A 20,395-nucleotide genomic window follows, 5' to 3' on the forward strand; every position below is an offset into this window, starting at 1 on the left:
AAGTTTTCATGTAGTGGGAACACGTTATATCAACACAACCTAATGCATCTTATGTACAACTACATATGTATATGAGAAACAGAATAGCAACCTTGAGGAACTTCTCAATCTATTGTAGCTTCATTACCTTTGATCCCCTTTCAAAATTCCATGTTATTTTGTTCACCCCATTGTTATTTTTCTTTCGTCAACATCAGCCTGTCCTCGTCTGACTACCTTGATAAAATCATGTACAAAACTGACTACATGTTAGTTCTGGCTTCCAAAACTTTATAAGCCACTTTTTAACATTTTTTGTTTTTCATCTGATGGGGCATGTGTCTTAGTGTATAAACGGGAACGCTGAACACCCTAAGCTAACTACATGTAGTTATGTTTTCGAATTTGCTTGACTCTTCTACAAGAACAAATTTCAAGTTGATTGTCAAAAACAACAATGAAGACGTGTTCCTGGCCACTAACTAAAGTATTTTGCATACAATGCAAGTTTTGGATACTGAGAGATACATATGTGGCTGTGATAACCCCCTAGCTCTCCTTTTTTAAAGATAAGGGTAAGTAAAGACTGTTTCCTGGGGGAACAGTTTGATATGGTACACTTTCAAATTGAAGTGATTGATTGAAAATGAAGAACAAATGAGTGTTATTTCTGCAGCACTCTCTTTAAGTAATCTGTATTTATAAGCACCAGAGCAGACAAAATATATGCCTTCGAATTAAAAAAAAAAGTTAGATCACAGGTTTAATTACAAATACAAAGATTGATGGTCAGATACAGAATTTTTAGAATTTGTCAAAAACATATTTTGTTTACTTTGTAAATAAACCATGGCAAATTGACTTGGGTATTCATTCCGTTGTCATCGTTGTGGAAAAAGAAAATTAATTGTACTTTCAAGATTTTTGGGTATAAACTTACTAGTCATTTTAGTTTGTATAAATTTATTAGTCATTTTAGTATTGAATGTGATTAAAGCGGTGATCAAATTAATGCATGCGTGTGCTATTTGATGATCAGTAAAATAGAGAAAATATATAGGAATCCCTAAAGAAAGCCCAACACGTCAAAATTGAAAATGTTGCAGGCTCGGTTTGATTGAGCCTGTTCATGGGCGGTACTGTCAAATGCAAACTACCGTCCACGCCCCCTAGCACCGGCTTAAGCAGAATTCAACATTTAAACAAGAAATGGTAAAATTTTGAATTTAGAAACATCCGCAGATGTGTTTATACGGCGGTTATCACGGAACCTTCAATGTGACACAGTAGTGCTATTCCATGAAAAGCGCGGCGTATGGTCCCCAAGTAATAAAAAGCCTGTGCCCTAAACGAGAAAACAATGGGCGAACAACGAGTAAAATCATGGAGATTTAATAATAGAATTTGTAATATGTCTGCGGTAAAATGCACCTAGAATGTGTAGCAAACAATCTCATCACTGAGATCAAATAATTAAACATACTTAATTTGTTATTTGTTAATATTTCTAAAACAAAATCAATAGAGTAACACCACAGATATTCGGATTACACATATTTTTTATATATATATATATATATGCTTGGGGACTTCAATATGCCAAGCATCGACTGGTCAACAGAATCCCTGACAGAAGGTTGTAAGTTCCCAAACATATACACTTCTTTCCTTGAAAATCTCATTAACTTAAACCTGCAGCAAATGGTCAACATCCCTACCAGAGGTAACAACATCCTTGACCTGTTCCTCACAAACATGCCTTCCCACGTACATAGTACAAAAACCCTACCTCCCTTAGGCTCCTCAGATCATGACATAGTCTTTCATGAAATCAAAATTAACAGAGGGCGTCCACTTCAATCAAAGAGGGAAATCCAATGTTATAATAAGGCAAACTGGAATTGCTTAAAAAATGACGTAAGTAAATATGCCAAGGTCTACAGTGAAACACACCACACTGATCCCAACAAAGCCTGGATTTCCTTCAAGGACGAACTAATCCACCTTTGTTCTATTCACATACCAACTAAAGTCACTAAAACACGTCAAGACCTACCATGGTTAAACAAGTCCATTATTCGAAAAATTAGGAAACGTGATAGAACTTTTTCAAACATTAAAAGGTCAAAGTCCCCATCAAATGATTTGGTCAAAAAGCTCAAAGTACTTAAAAGTGAAATCCAAAGAGAAACTAGGAAAGCATACTGGCAATACCTAGACTCTGTCATTTTTAGCCAAGACTCCCAAAATGTGAAAAATAAAAAATTCTACCAATATGTTAAAAGTAATAAAACTGAAAGCTGTGGTGTGGCACCCCTCAAATCAGAAGGTCAAACATTTACTGATCCAGTCGCAAAAGCAGATATCCTTAACTCCCAGTTTGAATCTGTCTTCTCTCGGCCTCAGCCCCTTAGCTTATCCCAGGCTTGCAAACAGAAGCTTATTCCAAAACTCCACCCATCTATTGCCAGAAGTATCTATATCGGAAGATGGTGTGAAGAAACTTTTAAAAGACCTAAACCCAAATAAAGCTTCTGGTCCTGACCAAATATCCCCTAGGTTATTAAAAGAGCTCCATCAAGAGGTTACTCCCATACTGACCCACATCTTCCAGATCTCACTTAAAACAGGTATTGTCCCAGAAGACTGGAAGCATGCAATAATTGCCCCAGTTTACAAAAAAGGCCCAAAATGCAAACCCAGTAATTATAGACCAATCTCCCTCACATGCATAGCGTCCAAATTGATGGAGCACATCTTAGTGTCCAATATTATGTCTTTTTATGATAAACACAACATCCTTAGCCCCTATCAACATGGCTTCAGGTCAAAACGGAGTTGTGAGTCCCAGCTAGTAAGCTTCTCCCAGGAAATTCATGACAATCTTGAAAGTGGCAAACAAACTGATGTCATAGTCATGGATTTCAGTAAGGCATTTGATAAGGTGGACCATCACAAACTTGTGAGTAAACTAGAAAGATTGGGTATAAGTTATGAGGTTACAAATTGGGTCCATTCCTTCCTTAAGTCACGCTCCCAGCAAGTTGTAGTTGAAGGTCAAAAATCAGGAATTCTACCAGTTCTCTCAGGTGTCCCCCAAGGCTCGGTATTAGGTCCCTGTCTTTTCCTTTCTTACATAAATGACCTCCCAGATAGCGTCAAAGGTAAGGTTAGACTCTTTGCAGATGATACTGTTGTCTACCTAACCATCAGATCTAAACAAGATGCCCAAACCCTCCAAGATGACCTCCATGCATTAGAAAAATGGGAAAAAGACTGGTCCATGGAATTCAACCCTGACAAATGTGAAGTTCTCAGGATAACAAGAAAAAGAAACCCTGTAATATTTCCTTATACCCTCCATAACATCCAACTAAACTCAACTCAAGAAGCGAAATACTTAGGAGTCACTATTAGTCAAGACCTTTCATGGACCAAACATATAAACAACATCACATCTAAAGCAAATAACTCCCTCAGATTCATTAGAAGAAATGTTAAAACTCCAAATAAAAATATAAAAGAAACTGCATATAAGACCTATGTTAGACCTCAGGTTGAATATTGCTCCATAGTTTGGCATCCTTGGCAGAAATACTTAATTTATAAGATAGAGCAAGTACAAAGATCAGCTGCTAGATACATTTTTAATGATTATGACTATACAAGTAGTGTCTCAAAAATGATAAATGATCTTAATTGGCAAACCCTTGAACAGCGTCGAAACATCAGTGCTGTAACCTACTTGTATAAAATCCAAAACAATATTGTTTTTGTTGACCACCAACACCTTACTCAAACAAGAAATCTGAACTACCTGATACCCTACTCGAGGACACAATATCATCAAAATTCTTTCTTTCCTAGGAGCATACGTCTTTGGAATAGCCTTCCCCTTACTGTTCAGTCTAGCCCCAGTTTAAACATCTTTACTGAGAGGCTTGACCCATTCTATAAATTCTAAACTGCACACTATGTTTTTAAAGTAATAGTCTTGTAGAACTTTTATTCTTTTAACTTTTTAATTTGCATATAAACAAATTCTTTTATTAACAGTTCCCTGAAAACGCGCCTGCTAGTCATAATCAGAATTGATTGTTAAGCAGTATGATGTAGATGTAGTAGATATATATATATATTTTTTTTTTTTTTTTTACATCATTTTCTTACATGAAAAGCTTTTTAAATAATGGTGTCGAGTTTACTACCCGACGAGTTTACCTAACATCGTATGAACCATCTTTAAAATCAATCGGTTGCAAGCCCACCGACACCCCGGTGGTAAACATTACATTAGGGGAAGCATTATTTTGAGAATTTTAAAGGGGATTAATATAGTTAGCTTCAACCTTTAAGTCAATGATTCGTATCTTCTCGGCATTTTCCGTCAAACTCCGGAATGAAAAATACACGGAGAAAGCCGAGTTCATACGATTGTTATAATAGATTGGTCCCCTGCATAATTAAAGTTTTGGACAGAGCTCACAAGAGCGGACAACCAGCATAAATGGTTGTCATATTTTAGTAAATATTTTACACTTTTAATTTACATACATACCAAGTGAAAATTGAGAGCTGTATCACAACCCTGTAAGAATAAATTTACTTTTTGTCGTATTCCGATTCAATCTTTTATCATACAGGATAAAATAAAACCGGCTATCAAGAGAACATGATTCGTCCCCAATACGATTCGATACATTTGAATACACCGATAAACACTTTCAGAACTAGCAGACGACAGGCTAACCGCTATTCTTATCAGTAGTATTTCCAGTAAAGACAAGTAAAATGGTTTCCTGCGGGGAATATTTTTGATGATATAAAGATATTTCATTTAACTATCTTCAACATTTTTTGGGTTGGTGGATAAATAAACGTTTTTATTATATACTTATAAATGAAATATTGAGAAATATTGATGAAATAAAATGCGTATTTTCATTTTCCGTATTTTCACTGTAAAAATTTATTTTTCACTGCAGTGAAATCTTGCGGCATGAAAATTACCATATTTCACTCATGGCTACCGCCACTCATGAAATATTTATTTTCATACCACTCGATGAAAATAAATCATGTATTTATAGAAAAAACTTGAATATCCTCTATGTATCAGGAATATAGTTGACAATAATCGATCAATATAGAAGAAGGTCTTTGGAAACTGGTTAATAGCCGGAGAAGGTCGAACATAAAACAATTATTTCTTTTTAAGAAAATGATTAAATAGGCCTACCATTTTATGAATAATTCCGAGCAAAAAAAAGAAAAAAAGCAAACACACAAGTTTTCGTAGAAAACATCTCTATTTATTATGGCAGATGCCACTACGAATATTTTAATTTTGTAGATTTTCAGTATAAACAATTTATTGTTTGTAACATTTTGAGATACATATTAATGAAGGAAGTGGCTAGCCGTACGGGCCCGTACGGCTAGCCAAAAGTTCTAGCCGTACGTGAGTCACGTACGACTAGCCTGGACACACTGTATTGGCTAGCCGTACGGCACTTTTCAAAATTATATGGAAGTCGAAAATGCATTTGTTATTTTGTGTCTTTAAACAACGATTTTAATCAAATCTCCGCATTTGTCCTAGTGTGTTCACTTTAATAAAGATGCTCCGCAATTTTGCACAAAAAAATAAATACGAGTAAGCGTTGTATAATCTATCTTAATAAAATTGAATGTCAAAGTTGCATGTTATAACGTCCTTAATTTTCATGCTTATGAATTGTATGAAAGATGAATTGTTAAATCTGTTAATTAAGCACATGGATCGAATAAATAATGATCGGAGGTAAGTAAATAAATAAATAAAAAGAATATTAAAAAAAAAAAACGGTGAAAAGGAAAAATAATTTAATAATGCAAACTTTTCTTAACAAACTTCTATACCGGCGGTAATTGACGCAATTATCAGAGCCCAGCAACAATTTTTTTCGGTGTTTTTTTTTTCAGTTTAAAAATTAAACTTAATGAAACAAAAATAGATTATTATCAAACTTTGTAAACTATTTCAATTCATGTTGTTTAACTGCAACCAAACGCTATTTTTTCTCGACGTCTTGAGATGACAAAGTAAATTATTTACTGTAGCCAACACGTCGATCTAAAATGTAAACATTCTTGACTAAAACCCTCGCTTAAAGTCATAATTAACATATGCACTTTCGCCTTCAATATATATTTTTGAAAAGTGCCGTACGGCTAGCCAATACAGTGTGTCCTGGCTAGTCGTACGTGACTCACGTATGGCTAGAACTTTTGGCTAGCCGTACGGGCCCGTACGGCTAGCCACTTCCATTAATGAAACATTGTTAATTTTCAAACACATCATTCTCCACCTTAAACGGTATTATAATTATAGAAAATTAAAAATATCACGTAATAGTTTTTTGTTCTTAATTAGGTGTAATTCTGACTTATTCCCTAGAGGATTATCCGTAACGTACCAGCAAATGGTATTTAGCCAGGTTTTCGAAAAGGTCAATTAACCAATCATGTACGGTTTACAGATCACATGCTCCTCCATGTAACGAAAACAGGTCACGTGCTCCTCCATGCCTCAAAAGTTAAACGCGTACCAATACCCTGCGGTCTCCAGACCGCAGGGAATAACGGTTTGCGTATCTCACTGTATATATCGTATGTTAAATGGTCTGACATATGGTACGTTTAACAGTTAAATTAAAACTATGCAGTCCAGAGATGTGTTGAATTTTATACTGTGTCTGTGATGAAGCTAAGATCCAAAGCTTTCTATTGGTGTAAAATATTTTAAAATCGGACATTTAATCACAGCAAATGAGCGGTTTAAAAACAGCTTATTTTGTATTGTTTTAGCATAAGTGATATCGATTTTACTCGAAGGTAAGGGAAGCAACTCATATTTTTTCACTCGATACTCCACGGTTATTTACGTAGATCATATTGAAAGTGTTTATGGGTGTATTGGTCAAATTTGGAAAAAAAATCTTTTGTTAATTATTGCCGGAAAGACTCAAAATTTTAAAACGATTTTTGCTTGTCCCATTATATCATTTCCCTGTCCTAGGAATATGATGTCGCATGATGACGGTTGCTGAGATATATATTATTATGAGATAAAAAATTTCAAATTTTCACTGACCAAAGACGTGTCTATCAAAACTGTAAAGAAAAACCCGCGAGAAGACTATATAAATTTGATGGTTCATTAAACTTCCTACAGGATCATGTCACTCTGTAACTGCACTCATTTTACTAAAGCTTTTCTCCAAACATGCATGAATATATTTCAGATGGAGACTGATAGTGAGTATTAGGGGCAACAGAAACAAGAATGGGAGGACGTTGTGGTTTTAAGGTCATTGTGCGCCTGATCCATACCATATTGTGTATAGCCATTCTCTCAACTTTGCTATGGAAAGAAACTGGTAAATTTATTGGTTTGTTGATAATGATAGCAGTCAGTTTTACATTCATACCACAATTATTAAAGTTTTATACTGAAGCAAATGTAAGTTTGATAGAAAATATATATGTTGGGATTGTCTATTTGATAGAATTATACCTGACAACTTTTGTGTGATAACTTGTGATTGAGTATTTAAATATTATCATCTTTTTTAAGTTATTTTGTTAAGAAACTTTGTAAATTCTGAATCTGCATATTGTTGTTATTCTGATATATTACAATTGTCATACAATAGGATTGAGGCTCAAAGCAATTTGTAAAGGAAGTCAAAGCACCCAGTGAAGTTGTTTCTTTGTCTGAACTGTCTTTTGTTTGTTTTCAGGTTTAAGATGGGCTTTAGTAAAGGGGAATGACCTTGTGTATGGATCAGTGTTCCTGTGTTTATTTGTGATTTCACTGATAATGTACTATGTTGTATGCCTTACCGATCCTGGATATATATACACCTATCGTTTTAAAAAGGTATGTACAAAATTGGCATCTGATGGATTGCCTATCATTACAAAATATTTATATTAGAATGTTAAATATTGTTTGCACTAAGCTTTCCAGTGTTTTGCATTATGATTTTGAGTAAGGAGTTGCAGTATGACTGAATGAATAAGTCTTTCAGATATATTTGGAGTAAATAAGCTTTGCATTAGGATTATGAATACTAACAGTATGAATACAATATTTTGAAATAAAAGGAACCACTCTGCCGTCTAGAAACAATAAATAACTATTTCACATAGTTGGAGGTTGATAAACTTTGTGAAATAGATAGGGAAAAAAGGACTTTTCAAATTTATTTAGTAAACACTGTTTAATAGGGTCATGCAAATAAAAGGGGAGTGGTGGCCTTGGCTAGTGGTTACTAAAGGTGTCTGCCCCTCAACCCAGGGATCATGGGTTCAAGCCCTAATCGGGTCACAACCATGCATGTTTCTTCATATTACACCAGTACTGGTTAGTTCCAGGAAGCGGACTCAAAAGTGATTAATATAAGTTGCAAGAACTGGTTTCGCAATCATGGTTAAATAAAAATGTTTTAAACCAAACCATGTAAATAAAAATTGAGATATGTATTTGTAACAGAGATGTGGACAAGTGAATGTTGAAGCTGAGATATCTGAGGAGGAGATGGAGTGTGGAGGCAGTGATTGTAACATTCCTCTAACAGAACTTTCTAAACCCTTAGATAAAAGAAATAGATATAAATACAGGTTCTGTGATTACTGTGAAATACAGGTAAAGTATATTAGTGTAAATTTACATTATGTTTGATGAAATATTACCTATTTTATTATTGGTACAAGTTGATGAAAATGGTGATTATTTATTTTAATACAGTTAATTTGGGCCAAAAGTTTTATTGTGTGACGTTTATTACTGGGTATATAAAAATTATATTAAAATTTGAATTGTTCTTCTGACATTTTTAATAATTTTTGAGTTGCATTGGTGTTTAACTATATGATGATTGCTTGAAAGTGCACTCTTCGTTTCCTTTAGGAAAGGAACATAACTGAATTTACTATTTGATTGATGTGAATAATTTCTTTACATTTATATAGCCACCTTTACGTAGCAAACATTGTGAGGATTGTCAGATGTGTGTACGCAAGTATGACCACCATTGTCCCTGGTTAGAGACATGTGTTGGAGAGAGAAATCACAGATATTTCTGGTGGTTCCTGTTTACTACAGCATTACTTATTACCTGGACTTTAGTTATTATCTGGTATGTAATTAAAATTTCTATAGATATGAAGAATAAAAGTTGACCTCTGTTTAGAATAGTACCTTTAACATAATCAAGAAGAAATGGAGAGAATGTGACCTACCACATTTACAAAATATTACAAAAGAGACTGGAGTTATGAGCTTTGTGACTGTGTAATACTATTGTACATGTAGGCTGGTATGAAAACTATAGTCATGCTTTTTTTAAACTTCCAAGTCTTGGTCAAAGTTGTATTTCTTATAAGTAGGTACTTCGTAAACAAGTGAGCCACATCTAGTTAAACACCATTAAATTTACATTATCATCTTTCATGGGGCTTGTTGGAGTTTGAAATGATTACAGAAATAGTCCTGCACTATAATTACCATTGATACAAAAAAGAACCTATAAAGATGTGATATTTTGTTGTTATTGTGTCCCTTTGTTTTCTTTTACCACAGGGATAGTTTAGTAACAGAGAACACTTGGACAGACTGGTTCCATACAAACATTGTACTTTTCTTAGACATGCTAGTTTTAGTATTAGGTGGCTTGGTGGTGACAGGCCTTTTTGTCTTCCATACATATCTAATGACTAATGGACTCACAACATGGGAGACAGCATCAAGGGAGAGCATTACTTATTTAAAATATCTTGATGATGAGTATAACCCCTTTGATCAAGGTTGTTGTAGGAATATTTACTCTTTTATGTGTGTAAGTGATATTCAGAAGTGGGAAACATTATATGCAAAACGTGCCAGACTAAAAGATGGCGATGATTAATTGCAGAATGACAGTTGTATATTTTATACAGCCTCAAGATGGATCTGTGCAATGATTGTTATACCTTGTTAAGATTGTTAATTTATCATTCATATATTCATCATCATATTAATTATGTTGTTGTTGCTCATTCTATGCAAATAGTATAAACAAAAGTTAGTGTAAAATGAATAGGTTTATTAAAAGTTATATTGTAAAATATACAAGTTGCTTATTTATCATTAATGGTAAATTTTACTTATGATTTCTGTATGATTATTTTGTCTATACAAAAACAGGAAATATTTCAAAAGTTTATTTTATCCAGTAAGAGAAAGGACAAAAACCTTTCGATTATTGTATGCAGATTTTCTAGTGTGACTGTGATATCACAAGGCTGTTATTTTTTCATGGCATGTGTCACAACTTTGTTAAAAAACAACAACAAAAAACACACAAAAAAGAAGAAAAAAAAAATTTACTATTGTATAACAAGATACATTTAATAGTTAAATTCATTTGCATTCTTTTTCTGATAGTCCAGCTTGTTGAACATTGTGATAAGTAAATTTAGGGATTGTAAATCAATGGAATTGTCAGAATAATGTTCAGGCCATAATAAATTGTTATCTGGTAGTTGGTCATATCATACCAAAACAATAAGTGGAGAAATAACAAAGATGAGAATTTGTTATCATGGAATAAATGTAAATGTGTAGCATTTGTGAACATTAGTATACATATACAAATCTTTAGTCTAGAAAGTTATGTGAAATAGCAATAAAAATGTTGAGACAAGCTATTGTCTTTATCTTAATAGCAGTGATGAGATTAGCTATTAATTTTAGCCAATAATCTTTGCATAATTTTTAATTTATAAGTTCATAAATAATTGTTAAAATGCATTGATTACTGAATTACTGATTATTGAATGCAAATATCTGTAATGGCTTTATTAAATCTGTGTGCCAGGTAACTAAATATTGTTAATCAGTTACTAGAATTACTGCTATTTATCTTATGACTATTCTACATGTATGCCAATAGAAAGAAATTTACTGGTAATGAGAATTTGTTAACAATCTTTATAGCTATTCAATAGGCCTGGAGTCCTAGAATATAGCATACATTTGGCCACATTGAAAAGAAAGGCAATTGAAAGGCATCAAATTGAATATAGTAACTTATATGCACACCTTCACACAGTGATGGTCTTTAAATGGAAGTTAAAAAAAATACAATATGTTTATCACATTTCATAATTATGATGTGTTCATTGAAAACAAACACTGCTCTAAAAATTTGATAAAACTTCTTAAGAAAATTATCAATGTTTATGTAAATGTCCATTTGACTATACACCAAACAGAATGCAACATTTAAGCCAAAATAATAGCTTTGTCAAAAAAAAAATGAATCTATGCATACTGCTGGGTAAGTTGTTTGATACTGGGACTTATATATCTTAAGTCCCAGGTTGATTGTAGAGAAAGTGTGTATGCTGCCAGATTTCTCAGATAGAGTGATAGGTTTTACCACGGATTTATATTAAGATCCATGGTTTTATAAAGATTTTAAGTTAGGATTCCTGTCAGACTGCAACCTGGTGACAAAAAGAACAAAATTTAAACAGAACGCTGGTTTATCTGATTATTTCTGGCTGTTTCATAAAGCAAGAAAGTATTTAGTGGCGTTCAACCTTAAGACGGAAAAGACGACAGCGTATACGCTTTCATTAGTAATATTATTAGTGTTACCCTTCCGAGATCAACAACAATGGCGGATTATGAGAACGTTTGTCGGGGTTCTTTGAAGTTAAAAGGTGTTTCTGATCATAAGATTAAAAAGTAAGAAATCTATCTCATCTATTCTAATTGATATACATTTTTTTTAAATACAGCAGGTTAGGTAAATATTATTTGAAATTTCATTTGGTCTCTGTAAAACTTTTTTCTTCAACTAAGCAACACGATCACGGTCCACGGATATTTTACATGATTGATTAAAGACTTTAATTTAATGACATGACAGACAGTTTACCCTTCATACAAATGTTTGATTTCTATATAAGAAAAAAGAGAGAAGGAAATTCAGATGTTTATACAGGTCTATAGTCAGTGTTCCCTCTTCTATTTTTCATTAGGGATATATACCTTACCTTTGAAAACTTGGGACAAAATAAAAAATCAGGGGGTACATAAATTTGTGCAATATATGCTGATGAAATAGTGTATTTCATGTTACAATTGAAAGTTAAACACCCGAGCTTTTATCTGGATAAAGTCATTGTCATGTACAAGAGCTGTCATTGATTCAGCATATTGAGGCTATATCGATGGTAAAGAGTCAACTCGCTACGTGTCAACTCAGCCCACTTATTAAAAAAAACAAAAACATATTAACTTTTTACTGATAACTTGCATGTTATCAAGGCAAGCTTTTTTTCTAAATGAATAAAAAGAGATATATCTGATATACATGTATATTAATATATAATTCAAATTGTACATTGTATCGATACTTCTGCAGAATTAAAGTATATTTAGAAGAAATTTGTTACGTTCATTTATGCAGATTCGTTAAAAATTGATATAATACAAATGTGTTTCCTTTGATGCTTTTTGTTTGTAAAGTAATCTACAGTAAAAATATGAAATAAAACGTGTTTACTTATTATCATAAGCTTCTAATTACCGGTAGTTGCAGGTGGACATTAATCAAATTTGAATGATCATGTCAATAATAATCATCACCTGATTCATCTGTAGAATTAACATACACATGGTAATTGATTGGTTACAATAGCGGGTGATAATAATTTACGAAAACATTAATTATTTTGTTCCAACAATATAGAGTGATAACACAAACCAATACATTTATAAATTGAAAAGTGGACAGAGTTGACCCGTGCCGAGTTGGAACAGGGCCGAGCTGACTCGGGGGCTGAGTATGTTTAAGGGCCGAGCTGACCCTGATTCATATTGATAATAACTCCCAATTTCTTGTATATAATTCACTTACATTCCTGTTTAAATCATTTTAGTAAAATACATGTTCTGTTCATACAAATATGTTGTGTACTGTAAATAAATGTCTTTTGCATATTAAAAGGGAGCTATCCAGCTAGCTTACTGAACTTCAGTAGTTCTACTCGGGAGTCAAGTGCCCGTTTGTGCCTGAAATAATGCATTGAACCCTTGGGCACCTGAGGTCTTCATCCACTAAAAGCTGGAACATCGCCATATGACCTATACTGTGTCAGCGTGATGTAAAACCCAAACAAACAAATCTTTAGCATGCTTTTTCTGATTATGAATTGATTAATGGTACCCCCCCCTCCGGCAGCCACCTCAACACCAAAATTTACCACAGTGCCTTAAAAATTTTATAGGGAAAGGTCTGCATTTTTTGTCATCACTGCTATGAAATGTGTCCATTATGTAACAACACATGGCCATCTTCTTTTGTATATGCTTTGGGTGAATTTTCATAATTTATAGACATTAAATAATTTATCAAAATTATCAATTTTTTCAAATGTGTATTGATTGTATCGATTATAGATAAACAGAAAAATATCAAAGATACATCAATATTGTCTATATCGATGATAGCTCTATCATGTACATATGTCCGGACATGTAACTGTAGTGTGGACAATTTAGGTCATTTTGATAACCTCCTTGACGGGCCTCAGATATAAGTGTCAACATTATCAGAAATAAAACCAGTAATAAACTAGTCTGTTAGTTAGGAGAAGAACCTAGCTATACTGTGTCAAATTTTCAGATCTCTAGCTTTTTAATTATGAAATCTGTAAAATTTTGAAAAAATGTCCGGTTGATGATCCCTGACCAGTGGTATAATTAAACAAGAGGGCCATGATTGCCCTGGATTGCTCCCCTGACCCATCAACCGCATCCAAGCAATGTCTTAGACAAGCATCCTGGCCAAGTTTGATGACAATTGAGTCAAAAATGTGACCTCAAGTGTGTTAAAAAGGTTTTCCATATTTGGGCAATGCGACCTAATTTTTGACTGGAGACGACCCATATTCGAACTTGACATAGAAATCATCAAAACAACCTTTCTGACAAATTTCCTGAACATTTGGATCAAAACTGCAGCCACTAGAGTGTTAACAAGCTTTTTCTATTTTTAGCTCCTGTGACCCAGTTTTTGAACGCAGATGACCCATCTTCGAACTTGACCTAGAAATCATTAAAACAACCTTCCTGACAAATTTCCAGAATATTTGGATCAAAACTGCAGCCACTAGATTGTTAACAAGCTTTTTCTATTTCTAGCTCCTGTGACCTAGTTTTTGACCGCAGATAACCCATCTTAGAACTTGACCAAGAAATCATTAAAACAACCTTCCTGACAAATTTCCTGAATATTTGGATCAAAACTGCAGCCACTAGAGTGTTAACAAGCTTTTTCTATTTTTAGCTCCTGTGACCTAGTTTTTGACCGGAGATGACCCATCTTCGAACCTGACCTAGAAATCATCAAAACAACCTTTCTGACAAATTTCCAGAATATTTGGATCAAAACTGCAGCCACTAGAGTGTTAACAAGCTTTTTCTATTTTTAGCTCATCAAAACAACCTTCCTGACAAATTTCCAGGATATTTGGATCAAAACTGCAGCCACTAGAGTGTTAACAAGCTTTTTTCTGTTTTTAGCTCCTGTGACCTTATTTTTGACCGGAGATGACCCATCTTCAAATTTGACCAAGAAATCATTAAAACAACCTTCCTGACAAATTTCCAGAATATTTGGATCAAAACTGCAGCCAGTAGAGTGTAACAAGCTTTTTCTATTTTTAGCTCCTGTGACCTAGTTTTTGACGGGAGATGACCCATCTTCGAACTCGATCTGTATTTCATTGAGACAAACATTCTGACAAAGTTTGACAATGATCCAATCAAAACTTTGACTGCTAGACTGTTAACAACACAATTGTTGCCGACGCACAACGCACGAAGCACGACACGGACGCCGGACATAGCCCCATCACTATACCTCACCTTGACCACTTCATGGTCAGGTGAGCTAAAAAGAATTCTTACAGACTTCACATTACTCTTAGTATTGATAAAACAGAAGGGACTGTCCAGTGACTTGGTCAAGATTAGGGCAGGGTTGACTGTAGTTGTTTAAATATCAGATGACATCAAATTGGTTGTATTTATTTTATCTGGTTTTTACTGGCACTTCTGTACGTTATTTCTATACACTAGCAAGTGAACTTCTTGTGACACTTTAGCACTTTTTGAAATATTTTTAGAAAGAAGAAAAAGAAGGAGAAGGAGAAAGAGTTGTCAAAAATGTATGAGAACATAGCATCTAATGCAAGTACTTCAAGTGATGATGGATCAAGCTCTGTGAGAATTGATAAACGGACAGCAGCTGAACTAGCTTTTGAAAAGGCCAAGGAGAAAAAGGTAAAACTTATTTTTTATAGTACTATTGGACATCACTTTTAGATTACTTTTTAGAAGTACAGTTGTAATTGATATAGACACATAATTTGTAAATGAATCAAGTGTAAATGCAAGTAACATTGCTTGTAGGAAACTATAAAAAAACGGATTTAAATAAATTTAGAACTAGAAAACCCCTTATTATTTTCCTGAGAAAGAGACTTAGTGTTTGAAATTATTTTTTGTCCAATAGGATTGCAGTATTTCAAATGGATCAAACACGTTTACTCTGGTAAATCGGCAAAATGAAATCAGTCTAGTAAATCAAATGTTTATAAAAATAACTTAAAACACTAAGCTGGTTAAAATTATTAGTACGCGATTACAAAATTAAATAGGTCATGTGGCGCAGCCTGACCAATTTAATTTTGTAAATACATACTTATAAACTTTAACCTATACTTAAAGCTGTGTTTTGGAAATTGGAGATCCCTTTATTGATCATAATTTTACCAATTTTAGTAACAGTAAACTAGTGAATTACCTACATAATTAATATTGCACCATCAAACAATGATTTTTCCTAATGCAGAAAAGAGAGTATCACTTGTAATTGATATATTAGTAAATTTTGAAATATTTATACTAACAAACAAGCATCTAGATCCATTAATATACTGTTTTTGTCTCACATATTTTAGATGGCACAGCAGATCTTTGACAAGGCAACAAAAACTCATAAAGAAAGAATCATGGTAAGATATTCTATGTTTTCTATCTTAACCCATTACTTCATATACACGCCTTTTAACGCCTTTTTCACCCCCCCCCCTTTTTGTTGTCTCAAATGATGAAAAAATGCCTTATTTAGGCCCCCAACACTTGTTTTTGTTTGAGAAATGTTGTTAAAAAAAGTGACCTCTTTTTCGGCGCGGCCCCCCAACCAAAAGATAAGAAAATTTTGGACTTGTGAGAGGCTGTAAATGACCCCAGATTGATCATAAGGTAACGTGTAACCAACGCTGAAAAGCATTTGACTCTATCTCAATCCATTGAGAAGTTGCAGCACTTTGAAATCAATTTTGATGGAAAAAATCAACGCAAAATAGCGATTTTTGGCAATTTTGAGATGTCCCCTCGTTGCCATGGTAACAGAAAATTTAAGCCTGAGCATGTTGTTGCAAGGGCAATGGTCCAGTCAACATTTGTGCCAAGTTTGATTAGTGTTGAAGCAGTTTTTATAGTATTATAGCAATTTGAACTTGTAACGGGAGACTTTTCAATGAAAACAGCCATTTTTCACAAAATTCTCATGAAGTAATGGGTTAATATTTTGAAATCTTAGAGGAAAAATATTTTGCCAATTGCCAAGGCTGTTTATACATAAAATAATTCCTTAAATGGTCCTAGTATATCACAAGAGATTTAATTTTCCATAATTTTGGTATGGTTAAATTAGATAGACCTTTAAAATAGCATTAAATAGCATGGCTAATTTTTTTCTGTACAGATGGTATAGATCACCTTTGTTATTAGCAGTAACAGTAAAACTTGTATTAAAAGTCAGATTTATTATATTTTCAGGAATTTAATCAACATTTAGACAATCTCACAGAACATTTTGATATTCCTAAAGTTAGCTGGACTAAATGATGGAAGGACATTGTACACAACACTGTCTTGTCTACATATTTGTTAATAGTAATGTGAAATTCTTAATGTGATGATAGAAATGGAGGAGGATTCTTCAGTATACGTTGAAATTTCACGTGCTTAAAAAATTTTGAGTACTCTAACCCTAGGTTAGAAAAGAAGTCACATGTTTTGAGAAGTACAACCAGAGAGTCTTGACAATGTTAAAGTGTCTCTACAGTGTATGAATTGACTTTTTCTATTTTAACATAAGATTACTGTATATAATTATGTAGTATTATTTAATAAAATCTTGTCATTGAATTTTTTATCATACTGTATTGATTGTATATATTATCACATTCACAGTATTTTTGAAAAATATTAAGAAAGTTCTTTTAAACACTTCTCATGAAAAAGGAAACAAATGTAAAATTATAGTAAAAATGTTGTCTTAATTACTACAATGTTGAATATTTTAAATCTCTATCTGAATTATCATTATTAGCATTATGTATCCAGATTTATTTTATGTTCATTTAATTGAAAAATGTTTCATTTTTTTAAAAATAAAATCACTGTAGGGTCATATTTCTGATTGCTGTGAGCTAAAAGACAGCAGTTGATTTGTTAGTATACATTTTGTTACTGTCCAAGTTCACGCTGTCTCAAAAAATACTTATTTTCAGTTTACACTCATTATTAGCTGTTAAATGCATGTTGATTCAACCTTGATACTCAGTTTTATCATTGATTATGGCACAAGTTAAAATCATCTTGCCCCTTTTGTTTTGATTTTAGAGGCATCACACAAATTAAAAATTCAGAGAAGTTACATGTATTACATAATCTTGTGTTCCTAACAATGCACTTAATGATGAAGTATTAAATTTTATTTTGTCATCTTTTGTGATGTTTTGATATTTATACAGAGGAAAATAATTAATTTAAGTAACTTATATAAAATTTATAATTTAGATATTATGTTTTGGTTTTACATTAGGTACATTAGGCCAACAAGTGAACAAATGTTCTAACATGTAAATATGGCAGTTGTTTGTAATGTATTTACATCAATTTATTCAGCCAGATTCTGCACAGCAAATTGTAGGGGTGTCATGGTCAGCAAAAGATATAATGTGTTTTAAGTGGCAATCTCTATACCATGTTAAAAATTTTAAAGACCATAATTAAAAAAATTCTTAGATTTTCAATACATAAACTTTGTTTATGAAATTTTGGTTGTATTTTATAGAACTTATTACAATACATATCCAATTTTGGATTAACTTTTTTGGTAGGGCCGTACAGTTTGCAATAAGATAACATGTAATCAGAAAAAATATATTGTGGAGTACAATTAAAATATAAACAAAAACATATCTTGTTATTAAAAATTAAAGTGAAGTCATGAATCAGTTAAAAAATTTCTCACCTCCTTGTCTAATACTAACCTTGGTTACTAGTTATTGAATTTTCTAACCGGTTTTTAGCCCGTATCTGTTTTAAATGGATAAACGTGACACCCCTGACACATTGTATAGCTGGCCACTTTAAGAAAACACATTTCATGAACAGTTTACATTTGTACCAACTAAAAATATGGATCCTAAAAGATTATACAGCGGCTTTAATGCTTTACCAGTATATGCATTAGTTTGTTTTGTTTGTCTAGTGCAGGCTGACCTCAGTTCCCCTCTGCAATATTGTGGTATTAAATAGGCTCTTGAGTTATTATGCCCCCATTTCGAAGAAAAGGGGGTATATTGCTTTGCACTTGTCGGTCCGTCGGTCCGTAGACCAAATGGTTTCCGAGTGATAACTAAAGAACCCTTAGGCCTAGGAACTTCAAACTTGGTATGGTGATTGGTCATGACCAGTAGATGACCCCTATTGATTTTGGGGTCAAGGGGTCAAAGGTCAAGGTCACATTGACCTTGAAAGCAAAAACGGTTTCCGATCAATAACTAAAGAACCTTAAGGCCTAGGAACTTCAAACTTGGTATGGTGATTGGTCATGACCAGTAGATGACCCCTATTGATTTTGGGGTCAAGGGGTCAAAGGTCAAGGTCACATTGACCTTGAAAGCAAAAACAGTTTCCGATCAATAACTAAAGAACCTTAAGGCCTAGGAACTTCAAACTTGGTATGGTGATTGGTCATGATCAGTAGATGACCCCTATTGATTTTGGGGTCAAGGGGTCAAAGGTCAAGGTCACATTGACCTTGTAAGCAAAAACGGTTTCCGATCAATAACTAAAGAACCTTAAGGCCTAGGAACTTCAAACTTGGTATGGTGATTGGTCATGATCAGTAGATGACCCCTATTGATTTTGGGGTCAAGGGGTCAAAGGTCAAGGTCACATTGACCTTGAAAGCAAAAACGGTTTCCGATCAATAACTAAAGAACCTTAAGGCCTAGGAACTTCAAACTTGGTATGGTGATTGGTCATGATCAGTAGATGACCCCTATTGATTTTGGGGTCAAGGGGTCAAAGGTCAAGGTCACATTGACCTTGTAGGTAAAAACGGTTTCCAATCAATAACTAAAGAACCTTAAGGCCTAGGAACTTCAAACTTGGTATGGTGATTGGTTATGACCAATCAGATGACCCCTATTGATTTTGGGTTAAGGGGTCAAAGGTCAAGGTCACATTGACCTTGTAGGTAAAAACGGTTTCCGATCAATAATGAAAGAACCCTTAGGCCTAGGGACTTCAAACTTGAGATGGTGATTGGTCATGATCAGTAGATGACCCCTATTGATTTTGGGGTCAAGGGGTCAAAGGTCAAGGTCACATTGACCTGTTAGGTAAAAACGGTTTCCGATCAATAACTAAAGAACCCTTAGGCCTAGGAACTTCAAACTTGGTATTGTGATTTGTCATGACCAGCAGATGACCCCTATTGATTTTGGGGTTAAGGGGTTAAAGGGCAAGGTCACATTGACCTTGTAGGTAAAAATGCTTTCCGATCAATAACTTAAGAACCCTTATGCCTAGGAACTTCAAACTTGGTATGGTGATTGGTCATGACCAGCAGATGACCTATTGATTTTGGGGTCAAGGGGTCAAAGGTCAAGGTCACATTGACCTTGTAGGTAAAAACGGTTTGCGATCAATTAACTAAAAACGTATAGGCCTAGGAACTTCAACCTTTGTGTGATGATTGGTCATGACCAGCAGATGACCCCTATTGAGTTTTAGGTGAAGGGGTCAAAGGTCAAGGTCACATTGACCTTTTAAGTAAAAACGGTTTCTGATCAATAACTCAAGAACACTTAGGCCTAGGAACTTCAAACTTGGTATGGTGATTTGTCATGACCAGCAGATTACTCCTATTGATTTTGGGATTAAGGGGTCAAAGGTCAAGGTCACAATTACCTTGTAAGTAAAAACGGTTTCTGATCAATAACTAAA

General features: G+C 33.8%; 2 protein-coding genes across 2 annotated transcripts; both read left to right on the forward strand.

Moving 5' to 3' along the window:
• The first annotated feature begins 4,415 nt into the window (after positions 1 to 4,415).
• LOC132758334 (palmitoyltransferase ZDHHC12-B-like) lies at positions 4,416 to 11,758 on the forward strand. The gene is made up of 6 exons (XM_060749943.1): positions 4,416 to 4,569; positions 7,266 to 7,400; positions 7,764 to 7,903; positions 8,519 to 8,671; positions 8,998 to 9,164; positions 9,608 to 11,758. The coding sequence occupies exons 2-6, from the start codon at positions 7,307 to 7,309 to the stop codon at positions 9,930 to 9,932; spliced, it is 879 nt and encodes a 292-aa protein (XP_060605926.1). The 5' UTR covers positions 4,416 to 4,569; positions 7,266 to 7,306; the 3' UTR covers positions 9,933 to 11,758.
• Positions 11,611 to 18,353, forward strand: LOC132758335 (protein FAM32A-like). Its single transcript, XM_060749944.1, has 4 exons — positions 11,611 to 11,758; positions 15,208 to 15,364; positions 16,045 to 16,098; positions 16,928 to 18,353. The coding sequence occupies exons 1-4, from the start codon at positions 11,688 to 11,690 to the stop codon at positions 16,994 to 16,996; spliced, it is 351 nt and encodes a 116-aa protein (XP_060605927.1). The 5' UTR covers positions 11,611 to 11,687; the 3' UTR covers positions 16,997 to 18,353.
• The last annotated feature ends 2,042 nt before the right edge of the window (positions 18,354 to 20,395 follow it).

Source organism: Ruditapes philippinarum, unplaced genomic scaffold (assembly GCF_026571515.1).
Source record: "Ruditapes philippinarum isolate M1 unplaced genomic scaffold, ASM2657151v2 ctg667_1_1_1_1, whole genome shotgun sequence".
Taxonomy (NCBI): Eukaryota; Metazoa; Mollusca; class Bivalvia; order Venerida; family Veneridae; genus Ruditapes; species Ruditapes philippinarum.